The 17,416-nt window shown below is 38.9% G+C and overlaps 1 protein-coding gene across 3 annotated transcripts in view; it reads right to left on the bottom strand.

Moving 5' to 3' along the window:
- Abi3bp (ABI family member 3 binding protein) overlaps positions 1–17,416 on the bottom strand; it is a 211,814-nt gene that overhangs the window by 149,418 nt on the left and 44,980 nt on the right. For all 3 annotated transcript variants that reach the window (XM_021184505.1, XM_021184507.1, XM_029470388.1), the window contains exon 2: positions 7,418–7,597. In XM_021184505.1, the coding sequence (XP_021040164.1) occupies positions 7,418–7,597 (180 nt within the window). The remainder of the gene's footprint in view (positions 1–7,417; positions 7,598–17,416) is intronic.

Here is a 17,416-nt window from a genome sequence, read left to right as displayed (position 1 = left end):
TCTCTCTCTCTCTCTCTCTCTCTCTCTCTCTCTCTCCCCTCTCTCTCATTTGCTCTCTTTCCCTCTCTCTCTCTTTCTCCCCACCCCCCTCTCTCTAGCATATTTTAAAAAATAATCAGCAACATAAAACTGAGCGGCAGGGCCATGCACAATGGCACAGCCTTTGATCGTGTTGCTCACTTGGGCACAGGTGAGCCTCTGTGACTTCAGAGCCAGGCTGATTCAGGATATGAGTCAAACAATAGAGAAGTAGAAGCCTAGATGATCTGTTTGCTAATAATTTTGGATTTTTAAGACCCACTTCTGGACTCTAGTGGGCATTAAGTAAATTTTTCTACTGCTTCAATCAATTTACTAAGATCCCACCCCCCCCACCCCCCTTTTTGAGACTCACTCAGTATAGACCAGGCTGGACTCCTGGTGGCTATAATGGATAGTAGCTACCACACAGCTATACTTAAGTCAGGCTTTATCAAATTTTATCTGCATATAAATTTTAAAATATAAGAAAGAATGATGAACTTCACTTTGTATATAAGAGTAGTAAATGACTTGGAAAAAGCCAGTTAGTACTTAGTATAAAGATATGAAAACAAATCCAGATTCGTTTATCAGTGACTAGTAAGAGTATCAGTCCACATATCATTAAATATTACCCTGAATATTTCTGAAAAACAACTTCTCATGTCACATGTGAGCTATTATAGTAAACACATCCTTCAACTATTGAAGTATGTCAGGCAATGTGGCATAATAGTCCTTGTTTTGAAAGTAAAAATAACTTATTTCATTTGTCTAAAGTCCAGTGCACTGGAAAAAGAAATGCTATTATTCTATTACAAAGGGGTGCATTGGTGCTATAAAAGATGCTTTCTTTGCACAAAGAAATAAAATTTCCTTGCTCATCCACTCTCAAGGGATTTCAGCTCATCAGTTTGCAATCCTGAAATCATCACCTCGCCACAGCCTATCTGTGAAAAATTGACCTGCTACTAATGAACAGAACAGACAATGGCCTTATGGGAAACTGGCAGCAGAAAGACAAAGATGTGAATGTCAAGACTGCAGGTTGTGACAGGTAGATAACTGTGATATGTGAGGTTACACAACAAAGGAAATTTACTTCACAGGTAGAATTAAGGTTGTTAAAATCAGCTGGCCTAAAATAAGGAGAGCATCCAGGCTTATCTAGATGGGCTCAATACAAAGAGGCCAGGGTGACTTGCTGTGATAGGACAGCTTGGTCTACTGTTGTCAACTTTAAGGTAGAAGAGGCACGCAGGCCATTCGTGAAGCTGGAAAAGGGCAAGACACCACACACCGCTCAGCCACCAGACAAGAATGTAACCTACTCAACACTTTGATTTTAACCCACTAAGACCCAGCCATCCTTCTGAGCTACAACTGTAAGATGATGTTTATAATGTTTTAAACCTCCAAGTTTGTTATAGGTTATTACAGCCACAGAAAGATAGTGTGTGCTGGCTAATGAACCAGGAATAATGAATGCAAACAGTCAGGCAAGGTTCTAAGCAATCAATCTCACGAATTGAAAAAGATCATTTAATTTAGAACATGAGTCTATTCTGAAGTAATAAAAACAAAAGCATACAGATTTCTTAGTATAGAGAAGTGTGACAAAACAGGGCTGGAGAGATGGTTCAGCAGCTAAGAACATGAGCTACTCCTGTAGAGGACTGAAGGAGCTCAGCTCAGTTTCCAGCATGGTAGGTGGCTCACAACTGCCTGTAACTCCAGCTCCAAGAGATCTAAAACTCTTTTTTGGCCTCTGCAAACATATAAAATCACACACACACACACACACACACACACACACGTGCAGTCATGTATGTGTGCAATTAAAAATAACAATAAACCTTAAAAAAAAAAAGAAACACAAATGGAGGGACCTTAGATGACAAAAGGGAGAGACCTTAGATGAAATGCCCAAAGTAGGGAGAGGGAACTTGTAGAACCTACCTCCAGTAGAAAGACAGGGCATTAAGTGGAAGGATGGGGTTGCCATCCCACAGTCAAAAGCTCTGACCTAGAATTGTTCCTGTCTAAAAGAACTGCAGGGACAAAAATGGAGAAGAGGAAATGAGGGAAAAGAGGTCCAGTGACCAGCCCAACTTGGGGTTCAGCACAAGGGGAGGCTCCAAGGCCTGATGTGAGGAGCAGTGTGGCCACGGCCCCAAGATGACACCCGGGATGGCTGCCAGGCAGGTCTTATGACCTGTGCCTGACTTTCTCATTACCTCAGACTTAGCCACATCACAGCTGCCTGCACTGCACATATGCCATGCCTCGTCAGCTCGCCTGAGGTGTCATCATTTGCTGTGAACCAATGGACTGCCGTTATGTGACTGGGGTGATTGGGAGGAGTCAGTAGGGTATTTAAGGCACGCCCCAGGGTTGTTGGGGGAATCCCGTTCCTGCATTGCAATGTGAAGTGTTCCTGAATAAACCTGCTTGAAGAAGGACAATGTGGTATTGTGTCTTTCCTGCTGGTTGGGGTGGATGTGACAGCCTGACACTATTACTGATACTGTAATGTACTTACAGACATGGCTGCCTTCCAAGGGGCCTAATAAGCAGCCGAGACAGAAGCAGATACGTACACACAAAAGTCAAAGACCCCGAAGTTGAATTAGGGAAAGGCTGGAATAAGCTAAGGAGGAGGGCAACCCATAGGAAGACCAGCAGTTTCAACTAACCCAGACCTCGGAGATCTCTCAGAAACTGAGCCACCAACCAGGCAGCATACACCAGCTGATATGTGGCCCCCAACATGTGTATATATACAGCAAAGGACTGCCAGGTCTCGCCTCTATGAGAGACGATGCACCTAATCTTTGAAAGACTTGAGGCTTCAGGGAATGGGGAGACCTGATGGCGGTGCTGGGGGGAGTATGGGGACATGTTCTTGGAGATGGGGGTGGGGGAGTAATGAGATGAAGAACTGTCAGAGGGCAGAATGGAAGAGGGATAATGACTGGACTGTATAAAAAGATTAATGATTTTAAAAAACAAAACAAAACATGAAAAGGAGCTGGAAAGATTAAAAGCCACAGATGGAGATGAGTATAAGGATTCACTGTCTTTTGGACACAGGAGGGAAGCTGTTAAGGACTCACTACAGTTGCAGTAGCACACACAAAACCCATGCAAGCTCAAGCTAAATGGAATCTCAGTGTGAGCAGGGGATTTGGGCACACATTCCCATGCCCAACTGTGGGGATATTGGCAATTATTAGCCGCTGGGAGAGGAAGAGATGACTTTCTCTGAGAATGTAGCCCCTGGTAAGTTGACCAGCCTCCAGTGGAAGACCATATTTGGACAGCAAGAATTGGACTTGAACGATTATTTTTTTAAAGACATAAAGTTGGATGGATACAGAAGGGAGTTAGATTTGGGAATGGTTCAAGAAGAGGTTGTAAATATGGTCAAACATATAAAAAACATTCAAAGAACTAATAAAATAAAATGAGTCCCCCTGTTGGTTGTCCAATGCAGAGTGGTCAGCCTTGAAACTATATACACACAAACAACAAAAACAAATGCAGCAGGTTCTATTGGTATACATTTATGTATACACACACACACACACACACACACACACACACATAATGAAAATAGTCTGGGCAAAAGAGGCTATCAGCTTGAGAGTAGGAAAGTACAGGAAGGGTTCATGAGAAAGGAGAAGGAGCTGGAGGAGGGAAAAGGGGGGAAATGATGTAATTCTATTAAATAAAATTTAAAAGCAAGAAATATAAAAAGAGAAAAAATATTGAACTATTTTATGCTTTTACTAGAATGTTAGAAAAGGAAAGGGATTAATAAAAAAGAAAGAAAAGAAATGCATTGATCTAAGGGGCAAGTTAGAGTTTTAGGTATGCCACATGAAATAGCCTACTAGGCATTCCGAATCTTTGTCCCTAAGGCTCCTTAAAACACAGTGATTAGTCTATGATTTCCTCTGAATGGCATAGGTACTGACTTGCCTGGTAATCAAGCTTAATTAAACGACCTCTTTAAATCTAAATAGCTTTGAGTTTATTATAACCTATGCCACAAATACTTGGTGGTGTCCATGCAATGCAAATCATCCTGACCTAACTCATTAGAGAGAAAATGTAGAGCCCAGAGGTTGGAGTCTCATCAGTGAACATTTTTCAAAGTAGTGATCATGGCATAGAAAAATAATCTTAGTGTTTCTAATGGTTAGCAAGACCCTAGTGCATCCCAGCAGATGACATGACAGAAAGAAAAACAAACAGACAGACAAAACCCTTAGATGCAAGAATTCCTCCTGGACCCCTAAAAGCCACCTCTAATGACCATCAACTGACCTTAACTATTGTTTAAAAAGTAAATTTTTAGCTTTCTATGTGGGAGAAGCATAGCCAAAGAATGAAATAATTGATAATAATACAAAAGAAAACAAGCTAGGCCAGATTTAGAAGGGGACAATGGTTCAATTCTTATAAGCCTCGCTATTATACCCCAATCAGGGACATTGACATCCCAGGTACAGCAAACACCCCATCTAAAACCAGATTAAAGAACTCTTATTCTTTCTCTAAATGCAAACAATATTTTCTGTAGCCTGAAGCCAGGAGACACCAATCCCTGGTCACACAGTTCCTCTACTCCGGTCTCTTCTCTCCCTTCCAATCACCAGGTAATAGTCCAAAGCTGGCCATTAAAATTATTCTTCAATTTGGCCTCCTGAAATTTCTTCAAAGTGATAACGTGTTTCCTTAGTTTATCAGACCACACACCATGCAGCTACACATCTGGGAACTAGACTTTTTCTTCCTTATTCTTGGAGACCTTAGCCCTTTGGGAAGGTCAAATGTGGTAATCATATCCATTGGAAAAGATTGCCAGCAGCAAATACAGTTTAACTAGAGGATAATATTTGTCCTTAGCACATATCTCTCCTTAGAGGTTGGGTATGCTTTCACATAGATCTCACCCTAAGCCCTTTTGCTGCTGAGTGGATCATGAGACTAGGAAGATGGTCGACACCTCCTAAGAGCACCAGTGGCTCTGCCACCTTCGTTACTCCTAAGATGGATTAGCAAAATACTCTAGGATTTTCTTGAGTATAAGTGACAGGTTAAAAACTCTAGATCACCTGTCAAATAAGTATGCATATGTTACAGCATCTCCAGATGTGGAGTATTTTCCCTTTTATTTTTACCTGGCCTCCATTTTTATACCATCTACAGGACCAGAGAACATCATTTGACATATTGAAACTCTTAATAAATATACTGAGGATGCCTTAAGTGGCACAGTGCAGGGAATGTTTGTTCTTCATTCTGAGGTCTAAAAGATGATTGTTTTTAAAAAGCAATTCTACAAAACCGTGTGAACTTGGATATCCTCGTGAAGCTCAGGGAGCACTTTTGCTAATATTGAGGTCTAAAGAGCAGGGTCAGGATCATATCTCTGGCCTGGGTGGATTCAGAACTGCATGGATGTTCATTAGTAGATAACTGTCTAAACCTTGTAAGATTATCATCTGGCCAAAAACTCTCTGAAAAAATTCCAAAGACAAATTCTTGTCACCTCCTTACAGATGAACATGAAAGTGCTCTTTAGGAAAACCTGTCTGTTCTAGAGAATTTTGGATAATGTAAATCCTATCTAACATGTAGGTTGTCTCCATTCTCCAATAGGCTATCATCTGTACTACAAAGAAAAACACACAACAGAAATAGCCAGCTAAATTCACTCTGTGGACAGCCTACCCAATAACTATTCAAATTTCCCTAGATACCAATGATATTCTAAGAGAAAAGGAAAATATTTAAGATCCATAAGGTAATATATGATGTGGACTTTATTTAGACAGTGATTCAAACGGAGCAAGACTAAAAAGACCTATGTAAGACCACATGAGAAATTTTAAGTATAAACTAGGTATTAAAAGACATTATAGGATTAATTGTAATAATATAATAAAGTTATGGAATTATTAAATTAGTTCTCATATGCTAGAAATGCATACTTGATTTTAAAAGTTTAACTCTTTATGCTGTAAAATACTCTAAAGAGCAGTATGCATGAACACATAGAACATTAGCACAATGACATGTATTTAACATGCATTGTAAGCCATTCATCAATATTATCTCCCTTGATTTTGAAAATTTATACAATAAAATGCTAGGGACAAAAATAATAAAATAATGAGTCCCCAGCCTACTTGATCCACTATCTTTATTTTTAAAAAATGAAAGATTGGATTATTTAAGCTGAAAATTCTCTTTATAGTTTTCTACACAACTTAAAAGTTAAAATTAGTAATTTGACTTCTACCATTTTAATATTTAATTATTTCACTGGCTATAAAGAAAGCTAACAAATGACCAGTTCTCTATTTAAATACATACCACGGAATATTTGTAAACATTCAAGTTCTTCATGGAATTTGTTATTATACTTGTCAAAACTGCCTAATTCTCAGAGTACAAGGATAACGAACTCTCGGGGTTGTTTAAAGTGGTTTTCTTACATGTAAAATCAAGTTACTCGCTAATTATCAACATTATCTTTAGTTACTTATTAATAATATTATCTCTTGGCTGGCATTAAGGAGCAGCAGAGACTTTTCCGGGAGAAACAACAGACAAAAGGACAAAGTCAATTCATCTTGACATTCTCACTGCACACACTAGAGCCAATATATGAACACATGGGATCAAACTTCTAAAGTTCAGAGACAGACTCTTAAGCAACATCTTAGCAGGGAGAAAAAAATGTGAATTTCATCTTAGAGGTTCAGAATTCTCACAATGAATCATCCTTTTCAAAGCATTTAATCCTTTAAAAGGATTTTATTTACATTTCTTTTCTTAGAAAAAGCAAGAAGATGGCTTGCATCCTGAGACTCTAATTTTACATCATTAAAATATTTTCAAAGAAATGCATGATTTTATAATCCATACCAAGCTTTAATCTCTTTGTTTGAAATAATTAAAAAACTTTAAAGTGTAATATGTTTTCTTTCCAATGATAACATCTTATAAAAAAGATAACTCAAAATCTATAGTTGTCATCTTCTACCATAAGAAAGTAAAAACGACAGAAAGAAAATTAGTCATATAAACAATGCCATAAGGGTTAACTCCAGGATCTCAGGTATTTCTTTCCCTTTTTTATTCAATTAGGTGGGGAGGGATTACAGGTTCAACAGCTGTTAAGACAATAATTTCTTCAAGCAATAAAAAGTTTTAGTATAAAAAACTTGGGCTCCAGGTCCCAGTTACAAAAGTGATTTGTGTTGCCACACTGGGCTCAGCCAAGGATGTAGAATAAATGTTTCTCATCTTCCATGTTTGGGCATCTTAGTGCAGTTACTTCTTACAACCCATCCATGAGTCTGGTCCCCAAACACCTTACCAACTACAGCCTCTGTGAATTTCCCTTCTGTGGGAAGAGGGAAGTACTGGTTTGGAGACACATTGCTGCCATATCCCAGGAGAAAACCTTCCAGCTTTACGTTTGGATTTGGACGCAGGAACTTCAAGAGGATGGAGTCGCTGGTGGTATTGATGTGCACTTTCAAGCTTGGCTTTTTACCTGATCAGAGAAACATAGGTAAGTGCCTGATATTTCACCCCCTCCACAGGCTGCAACTACCACCCCTCAGCAACCCTTGCTTCCTGGAGGCATCATTCGTAGAACAAATGCTATCTCTTTGGCTTCTTAGTATGCTCAGATGACCAAAACATTGGCTAACATTAAAATCAAGTTAGATGTGCTTAAGAGTGTATAAAGCAGACTAATATAAAAATAAAAATATTGAGAGGTCTAATTCTTGGTAGACTGTTACTAAAGGGGTGGGTGAGTAGGGGAGAGGTGTTGGGTAGCGTTAGGGAGGCTCATTTTTTATTTTTTTATCCAAAGTGGGCCAGAATATTCATTTTATATACATCACTAAGATATGGTGCAAGGAGCTGATGTTTCTTATTGGTAAAATTTAACAAATGTACTTTGAAATATCCCGATATCCTTGGGATGCTCTCCAGACCCTTACCCACAGGTTTTGGTAACTAATAGGTCAGGATATGGAGTAAGAAAGAAAGTTTCTGGTATAGGACTTATTGAGGTGCTGAAATGGGTGATGTTGCATGCAAGAACACTTGAAAACCAAAGTAGGGAGTCAGATCTCTAAAACTGGAGTTATATGGTAGAAAACTAACCTGTGTGTGCTGAGAAATAAACTCTGGTCCTCTATAAAGGCACGATGTCCTCTTAGCCACTGAATCAGATCTCTCCAGCCCACCATGTGTACCTTAGTCAATTGTTAATTTGTTTCATTAAGGAGTCATACCTATTTAAATGACCCTTGCTGGTCAAGGCCTGGTTCATGAAATAAATATAAACTATACTCATAAAATGTAGTCTAATATTTTTCTAAGGTGGCCCAAATTTCTGAATTATAAAACATGTCTGCCTCAAAAGTCTAGGGTCATGGGTTTTTCTCTTCTTTCTGCAAATATTGTTGCCCTTTTAGAAGACTGCCTTTACTGCCTTAAGACTGATTTAACAATTCACATCCTGTTTCTCATTTTCCAAAGTCATACATTGGACAAATGCTAACCATCACATCAGTAAAACATGAGACCCCCACAATAGTCGCACCAAAGATGTTATTGTACCTCAGCCCAAACGATTCTGAACAATCTTGATCAGTGTGGGACTGTTAGGTTTTGTGTGGGATATGTTCTTTTGAGACCTTGCAAGTTAAATGTTTGGTCTCAGGCTGGAGGATCGAATCACTGAGGATAGATCATGAGAACTTTGACTTCATCTGTAGGTTAATCTTTTGAATGATTTATAATAGGGTGACATTAATATGTAATGGTGGAAAGCAGAAGGTAGAACATATGTGGGGGAACAAGGTCACTAAGGACATTTTCTAGAAAGCTCCATCTTATCTCTGGCACCACCCTGTCTCTCTGCTTCTTTGTGAACAACAATGCTCTACACTGTAATTTCAGCACAGGGTTGTGCATCAACACAAACTCAAGGCACCCAGGCAACTGACAATGCACTGAAACCCATCAAAGCATGAACCAAACTAAGCCTTCCATCCTTTTAATATACTTCTTTTGGGTATTTGTCACAGTGACAAGAAGCTAACTAACCTAGGTACATAAAAGGATTGCTTTAAGCCTTTGAAAGAAGAAAACTATTTCCTTCAAGAGAGCCACACTATGGGACTCACTTCTACCTTAGCAGCCAGGAGGATAAGTCCTAAGTATGTACATATTACTTTCCACTTCCCCCAAACAAAATGATTTATAAACTTTTCATTCTTGGTTATTGAAAACCATAGACACTGAGTGTGGTGGTTTGAATATGCTTGGCCCAAGGAGTGGCACTATGAAGTGGTATGACTTTGTTGGAGTAGGTGTGTGTCACTGTGAGTGTGGCCTCAAGACCCTCATCCTAGCTGCCTGGAAGTTAGTCCCCATATAGCAACCTTCAGATGAAGAGGTGGATCTCTCAGCTCTGATTGTACCATGCCTGCCTGGATGCTGCCATGTTCCTGCCTTGATGATTATGAATTGAACCTCTGAATCTGTAAGCCAGCCCCAATTAAATGTTGTCCTTATAAGAGTTGCCTTGGTGGCTCCTCAGAAAATTGGACAGCAATTCCTCTCCTGGGCATATACCCAGAAGATGTTCCAACTGGTAGTAAGGACACATGCTCCACTATGTTCATAGCAGCCTTATTTATAATAGCCAGAAGCTGGAAAGAACCCAGATGTCCCTCAACACAGAAATGGATACAGAAAATGTGATACATTTGCACAATGGAGTACTACTCAGCTATTAAAATAATGAATTTATGAAATTCTTGAGCAAATGGATGTATCTGGAGGATATCATCCTGAGTGAGGTAACCCAATCACAAAAGAACTCACTTGATATGCACTCACTGATAAGTGAATTTTAGCCCAGAAACCTAGAATACCCAAGATACAATTTGCAAAACATAAGAAAATCAAGAACAAGGAAGACCAACGTGTGGATACTTTATTCTTCCTTAGAATAGGCAACAAAATACCCATGGAAGGAGTTACAGAGACAAAGTTTGAAGCTGAGACGAAAGGATGGACCATCCAGAGACTACCCCACCTGGGGATCCATCCCATAATCAGCCACCAAACACAGACACTATTGCATACACCAGCAAGATTTTTCTGAAAGGACCCTGATAAAGCTGTCTCTTGTGAGGCTATGCCAGTGCCTGGCAAATACAGAAGTGGATGCTCATAGTCATCTATAGGATGGAACATAGGGCCCCCAATGGGGGGGCTAGAGAAAGTACCCAAGAAGCCAAAGGGGTCTGCAACCCTATAGGTGGAACAACANTATGAACTAACCAGTACCCCCAGAGCTCGTGTCTGCAGCTGCATATGTAGCAGAAGATGGCCTCGTCAGCCATCGTTGGGAAGAGAGGCCCCTTGGTCTTGCAAACTTTATATGTCCCAGTACAGGGGAATGCCAGGGCCAAGAAGTGGGAGTGGGTGGGTAGGGGAGCAGGGTGGGGGGAGGGTATAGGGAACTTTCAGGATACCATTTGAAATGTAAGTGAAGAAAATATCTAATAAAACAATTGAAAACAAAAAGAGTTGCCTTGGTAATGGTGTCTGTTCACAGCACTCAAACCCTAACTAAGACACTAAGTGACTTATTGAAAATCAAAAGAAGGAACTTACAGTTTACATTCCACAGTTTACATACACAGTTTAGTTCTTCTAAATTATGGCAATGGCAACTAGATACACTCATGATGCCCATTACTTTGTACATTTACTGCAGTGTCAAAACTAAGTCTCAAAGTTCTTGGCGCCTAGATTAGCCCCAAGGCCACTGCTATTGCTTGACGAAGTTAGGAGTGGTCAAGCCATGGGCCTCACGTTGAAGGCTTTGGTTTGACTTAATTTCACCAGGTTTTAATTAAATGATGTATAATTTAGAAAAAAAATATACTTTTCCAAATCAATTTTTCCCCTTTAATCAACGTTCCTACATTGGCCCCAGAATTACTCCATTTTTTTTTCTCTCAATAGAAGGGATGACATGTATGTCAAGGACACATTTTTCTGCTTTAGATGGTGGTCAAATCTCACAAAAAGTTGAAACACAGCTAGGCTGTTTGCAGTATTCTGAGAGGATATAAAAAATGTCTTTTCAAAATGTATCGAAAAACCAAAAAAAAAACTTTTTGAAACCCATCCCACAGGCAAGACCAATCCTTGAAACTACTGTCTATATTAGTATTCAATGATACTTTATACCTGGACAATACTCTAATATTGGGGACTCAGATTTCTGTGCATCACACATTAATTTTAATCTTTAATGATAAATAATCTTCATTATGAGTTATTATGGTTTGATTCTATTATGGATATTTAACCTTTAGACACTTAAATATAATGTTGTCACTTACAAAGTTGGCACTCAAAAACTGTGTAAATTTACCAAAAATTCATAATGCTTTATTTAGGTGAGTTTATGATTTTGAGTTGATCTGGATTGATAGATATCTAACTACATGTGGATAGAGGGACACTAGTTAGACATGCCTGATGGTTTAAAGCTCATTCATGTAATAAAAGTTATCTTTCAGCATTTAGTCATAGTTAAACTTCTGGTAAGTAATGTAGCTAAATCAGAAAATAACACATGACAATATAACCTTAACAAAATAGCACATAAATAAACAACAAATATATTACCCAAAAATGGTCAGGAGAACAGAGAAGAAAAGACTACAGGAAGAAAATGTTATTGCATGTGAGAGAAAACAAAAATAAATTCTAGGAAATCAATAATAGGTTGCTTTTGGAAAAGCTGCACATTGGCACAGTACATTCTTGGACCCATGACAGTGGTTTCTAATCCTCTATTTGCAACACCCTACAGTATCTCTAAATATTTCAAAGTATTGTGAAATTCTAAAAACAAATAAATAAAACGTCTTCCAAAGCAAAATAAAATTAGCCCATTTTTAAATCCTAAAGATAAACATATGCATTAAAAACATGGGATGTGATTGGTAGACCAGACAAAAGAAGGAAACATCACTGTCAGCTCAAAGAACTCTGGGTCACCAGGCCACTCAAAGGAGGGCTGCTGAGGGCTGTGGACGGGTTCCAATTCTGCAAAGAAATAGCCTGGCCTGGGATAAAGCTCAATCAAAAAGGGGTACCAGAGTTCAAGCAACCCCAAAACAAACAGCACCACCAGCAAAAACAGTACCATCAACACCACCAACACAACCTATACTTCTGTAAAAAGCACCAAAGCTATTTCAGCCATCCAGTCACAGACCTCAGAAAAAGAAGTCAACATTAAAATACATCTAGAAAAATTCTCTTCACATAAAGACATCTTATACTTTTCAAGTAGTATACAGTACAGTAAAAGTTGTTGGCATCATGCTGATCAAGATGATAGCGTTCTTGAGACAGGAAAATCACTGATGTTTGCTTTGCAGGCATCTTAGCCAAAAACAAACTCTAAATTCAGGAAGAAACCCTGCTCCAAGGGAAGATGGCAGAAAATGATTGAAGCAGATACCTGACATCATCCTCTAACTTCTGCATGCCAATACATGTGCATACACATAGGTACTCCATGCACACATGCATGTACCACACACATGCATATACATACACCATACATAAAGATACATAGACAGAGAGAGAGAGAGAGAGAGAGAGAGAGAGAGAGAGAGAGAGAGAATGGAGAAGTTAAACTGTACACATCATACAAGTAAGTGGAATAACTGTGCATTGTTATGTGCAAGTCATAATTTACCATTTCTTGGTCAGTACTATTAATCAATGGGAAATAAAAATTAAAACCACAATGATGTGTAAAGGTTAAAATTAAAGTAGCAATAAGCTAATGATATATCAGGTACAATTTGGAAGTATTTTACATTTTGATTGTGTTAGCTGGAGAAGGGTTGAAAAGTTACCACAGAACCCAGCAATTTCAACCCTAGCTATTGTGCATAGGAGAAGTGAAAACATGTCTATGTAAAACATGTATGAGAACATCCAAAGCAACATTAAACTGGAAACAAACCCAAAATCCATCAGTGGCTGAGAGGATAAACAAACTATGTCTCATTCATACAATTGGATATGATTCAGTAATAAAAAACAAGTTATCTATGTATGCTAAGACAGGCTTAAGCTTTATTCTGGTGTGCAACCTTACCACTGTAGGATGGGAGAGTGCTTTCTTCCTTATACAGATGCCTTCTAATAAGACATTCAAGCATGTTGCCATCACAACACTGGTAGAGTTAGCTTTAGTAGTATCTAGTATTATTTATCATTTAACACATACATACATACATACACACACAAATCAAGTTTTGTCAGAATGCACTAACTTTCTTTTTTTTTTTTTTTTTTTTTTTTTTTTTTTGAGACAGGGTTTCTCTGTGTAGCCTTGGCTGTCCTGGAACGAACTAACTTTCAAATGCACTCTATTAAAACATTCCAATGTCTTACTAACACAGAATATTAAGGACCTATCAAGACATCCCATCTTAGTATTTTTTATTAAGTACATATGTGACAGTATATTAAAAAGCTTTCAAAAACACAATTGAGAGCTTAGATTGTATTCCAGTGAATTCTCATGCTCAGATATACCAACCATAATGTTAACTTCAGCCTTGTCAACCATTTGCCTTGGTTTTCAGGGATTGAAACTCAGATCATGGAATAAAGGTTTGGTACCCAATTGATCCTCCCTGTCCTGGTTTTATAAGGTAAAGAAATATGTTAAAAGTTTTGGTAATTTTTCTGCACTATCCACAGAGTAGCTAGGGAGGAGAAGGCTGTGAGACAATTATTCACTTGATTCTGCTCCTAGGTGACAGATGGCAGGGCCTTCTTGCCAATGACAACAACCTAGTAGCCAAGGATGCTAGTGGGAAAAATTTTTAAAAGGTTTGTTTTACTTTTTGTGTGTGAGTATTTTGTCTGCATGTATGTATGTGCATGCCTGGTGCCCACAGAGACCAGAAGAGGATGTCTGATCTCCTGGAACTAGAGTTAGAAGACAGTTGTGAGTCAGCGTGTGGGTACTGAGAACTGAACCGAGGTCCCAGAAGAGTAGCAAGCGTTGTTAAGCACCAAGTCGTCTCTCCAGCTCCCCGGTGGAAATTTTACATAAAGACAAAAGGTAATTTCAGTTCAATAATTTAAGGAGACTACAAAGATTTAATGTCACTGTTAATTAAATAATATTCAATGTTATTTAAACTGCTTTTACCAGTTCTGAAATAGCCAAAGACTTGATTGACCTTCCATGAGCAGTAGAGTCTAAGTAGCTATGGAGATGAGAAAAACTGGCTCTCTTCTGTCATGGCATGAGACTGTACCACAACAAGGGGCGGGGGGGGGGGGGGGGGGCAGTGGAAGGAATTCTGTTACCTCCATGGTGTGTGTGTATGTGTGTGTATAAAACTGTTGTTATAAACAATTATAACGTTATAAACATTCCCAGAGTTGTTGTCAGGAAAATTCTTTGTCATTTTTAAGTTGAAGGATGCAGGTGGCAGGGTTCCTGGAACAGTGAGATGAGGACAAACACTTTGGACACTGTGAACCCTAACTTACAAATGAACTTCTTCACTATATATATATAAAACACATGTCGAAGCAGAGACATAAACAGGGACTGTGAAGTTAAAGAGTTCACAGTGTTCAGGAGATAAATCAACAACAGCACACAGTACCCGAGATGGTCACAGAAAGCAACCTTATGTGTGACTTACCAACACAAATATGAAAACACAATTAAAATACAACGAACTTATAAAGAACGATCTTGACAGCTCTAAAGAAAAATGAAAAATTGGAGAGAGAAAATATGGTGATAAAAGTTCCGTGAGCCTCATGAACATCCCCAGTGCCAGAGAACTAGATCTTTAAATAAAAATTAAAAAAACAAAAACAAAAAACTCAAAATTTGAATTTACTCATCCATGCTGATCTATATGTAGGCATCACAAGCTATACTTTCTCATGAACTCTGTTCTAGGACAAAATAGGACACTCACCCTCCAGGACAACATATTAGTGAGTCAGCAGCTGAAGAATGGGTTCCCATAGGCGACATGAACTCTCAGAATGTAGGAAACACACACTTGTTCACCTGGAGACCTCTGGGCACACAAATGGCCCTGAGTGACCCCCACAGAGCAGGATTCTAATTAGACAGCTTGCTATTTATAAGGACATTAAATACACCAACTATCCAGAAGATGTTTGCTATTAAATTTATGAAGCTTGAATGCAGCAATGTCCAAAGTCTGAAGGGGAAAATGTTTTCCTCCTAACGGAACACTTTCTATGTTTGCCCAGCTGTGGTGAAAAATGGGTCCCACTTCAGCTAAAGCAGCCACGGTTTCCACCTAGGTCAGAATCCCCAATGTTTTGACTGCCTGGGCCAATACTTCCCCATCTGGTGACTCTAGAGGAATGAGTGACAGGCTAGACCTGCCAGCGCTGACATCCCAATACCATTCAACAATGTTAATAGTTTTACCAAGGGAGACATAACTGCATGGCCTGGATTATAAACCAACTGGGAGCCAGGGAGGAAAATTACTTCTCATAGTTGACTCTCTAAATCAACGAGCTATCATTCTTATGGAGGCTTCCCATCCTGAGATGTAGACCGTCTCACCCATACCTACGTAAGCCTTTGATCCAACTCTGCTAAAGCTGCTCTTTAGTCTGGACAATGGTATCTTGGAGAGGAAGGGGTGAGGGAGATGATGGGAATGACAGAGATGTATGATCAACAACCATATATCCGCTGTATGTTCACGAGGGCAAGTCTCCAAATGACAAGAAATATACACATAGTTTACCTTTGCCGCCTAGAAGTCAATGGTTTGACTAATTTAGTCTCTTCTGAAACACATGCAGAAACCTAAACCCCATTGAAAACACCACAGGATGTTAGAGATTAACTCCTATTAGACTGCACTAAGGTGAGCTCTGCCGTCTCCTATTCTGCTGCCCTCTGGTGGTCTCGCAGAAGATGAGAGCCAGCAGGAAGGCCTTGAGGCTGAACTTCACAACCTGTGAACTGGGAGCTGATACACTGCCAGTTACTGCTGCTTACCCAGTCTCCGTGACATATGTACATTTGCTGATCCGCTTTTCAATACCCACTATTCTCTAACTACTAGATACTTGGTATTAACGACTTCTTTGATTGCAATGGCTGGACTCCAGAATATTGTGCTGACAACTAGGTAAAGTGAGTCTGCCATGACAAATAGAGTTAATCAAGTATAGCCACAGTAGAATTTCTTAAATTCAGCTAAAAGATGTACAAAGAAAATGCCCCTTCAGTAAGCAAGTCGCAAAATTCTTGACCCACGGCATTGCCATGTGAGATGTCATTAAGAGCAATGCAGGTGTGGAAGACAGTTTGTGCTACTTTTGTACCACTTAGAAAACTTGTAGATTCTTTGTAATTGTTTAAAAGAATATATAGGTTTTATTGTTTGTTTTTATTTAATTTTTTTAACTTATTCACTTTACATCCCACTCAATGCCCTCTCTCTGTCAGCTACCTCCACGATCCTCCCTCCCCCTTCTCTGAAGCATGTGGGGCCCCCCTGAGTATTCCCCAACCCTGGCATTTCAAGTCTCTGCAAAGCTACACACTTTCTTTCCCATTGAGGCCAAGGCAGCCCAGCTAGAAGAACATATCCCACGTACAGGCAACCGCTTTTGGGATAGCCACCACTCCAGTTGAGAACCATTATTTTTTACAAAAACAAAGCTGATGAACCCCAAAGGACTTTTTAAAAGAACTCCATTTATAGAAAAAAAGACCTCAACCACAACTCTGCTAAATTTCCTATCATAGGAAAAATTATATATATATATGTGTGTGTGTGTGTATATATGTGTATGTGTGTATATATATATATGTATGTGTGTAATATTACATAATATATTGTATACATGTATGAAATGTTCAATGAATATTATGTATATGTATATAATGCATATTAATCATATCCACACATCCTTCTTTCTTTCCTCTAACTACCTCCTAGTCCTTTTGAAAAAAATTCTCTGAATTATGGTTTCATAGAGCTGTAATTTTGGGAAACAGACAAAAGTAATATGTTTGATAATTTGGGAATCAAATCAGCCTCTCATTTAGTGTCTTTTAGTCCAACCAATCCAATCCGAGACTTAGAGGCCAAGAAGAATATTTCCCAGCATTTAACAAAATGCTAAGCACATACAAAAGTTGAAAAACACTTAGAAAACTTGCAGATCATTTGCAATAAAAAAAAAAACACTCTGATTTTGGTTGTTG

Source organism: Mus caroli, chromosome 16, assembly GCF_900094665.2.
Source record: "Mus caroli chromosome 16, CAROLI_EIJ_v1.1, whole genome shotgun sequence".
Classification (NCBI taxonomy): domain Eukaryota; kingdom Metazoa; phylum Chordata; class Mammalia; order Rodentia; family Muridae; genus Mus; species Mus caroli.
This window is presented reverse-complemented; position numbering and strand designations above follow the sequence as displayed.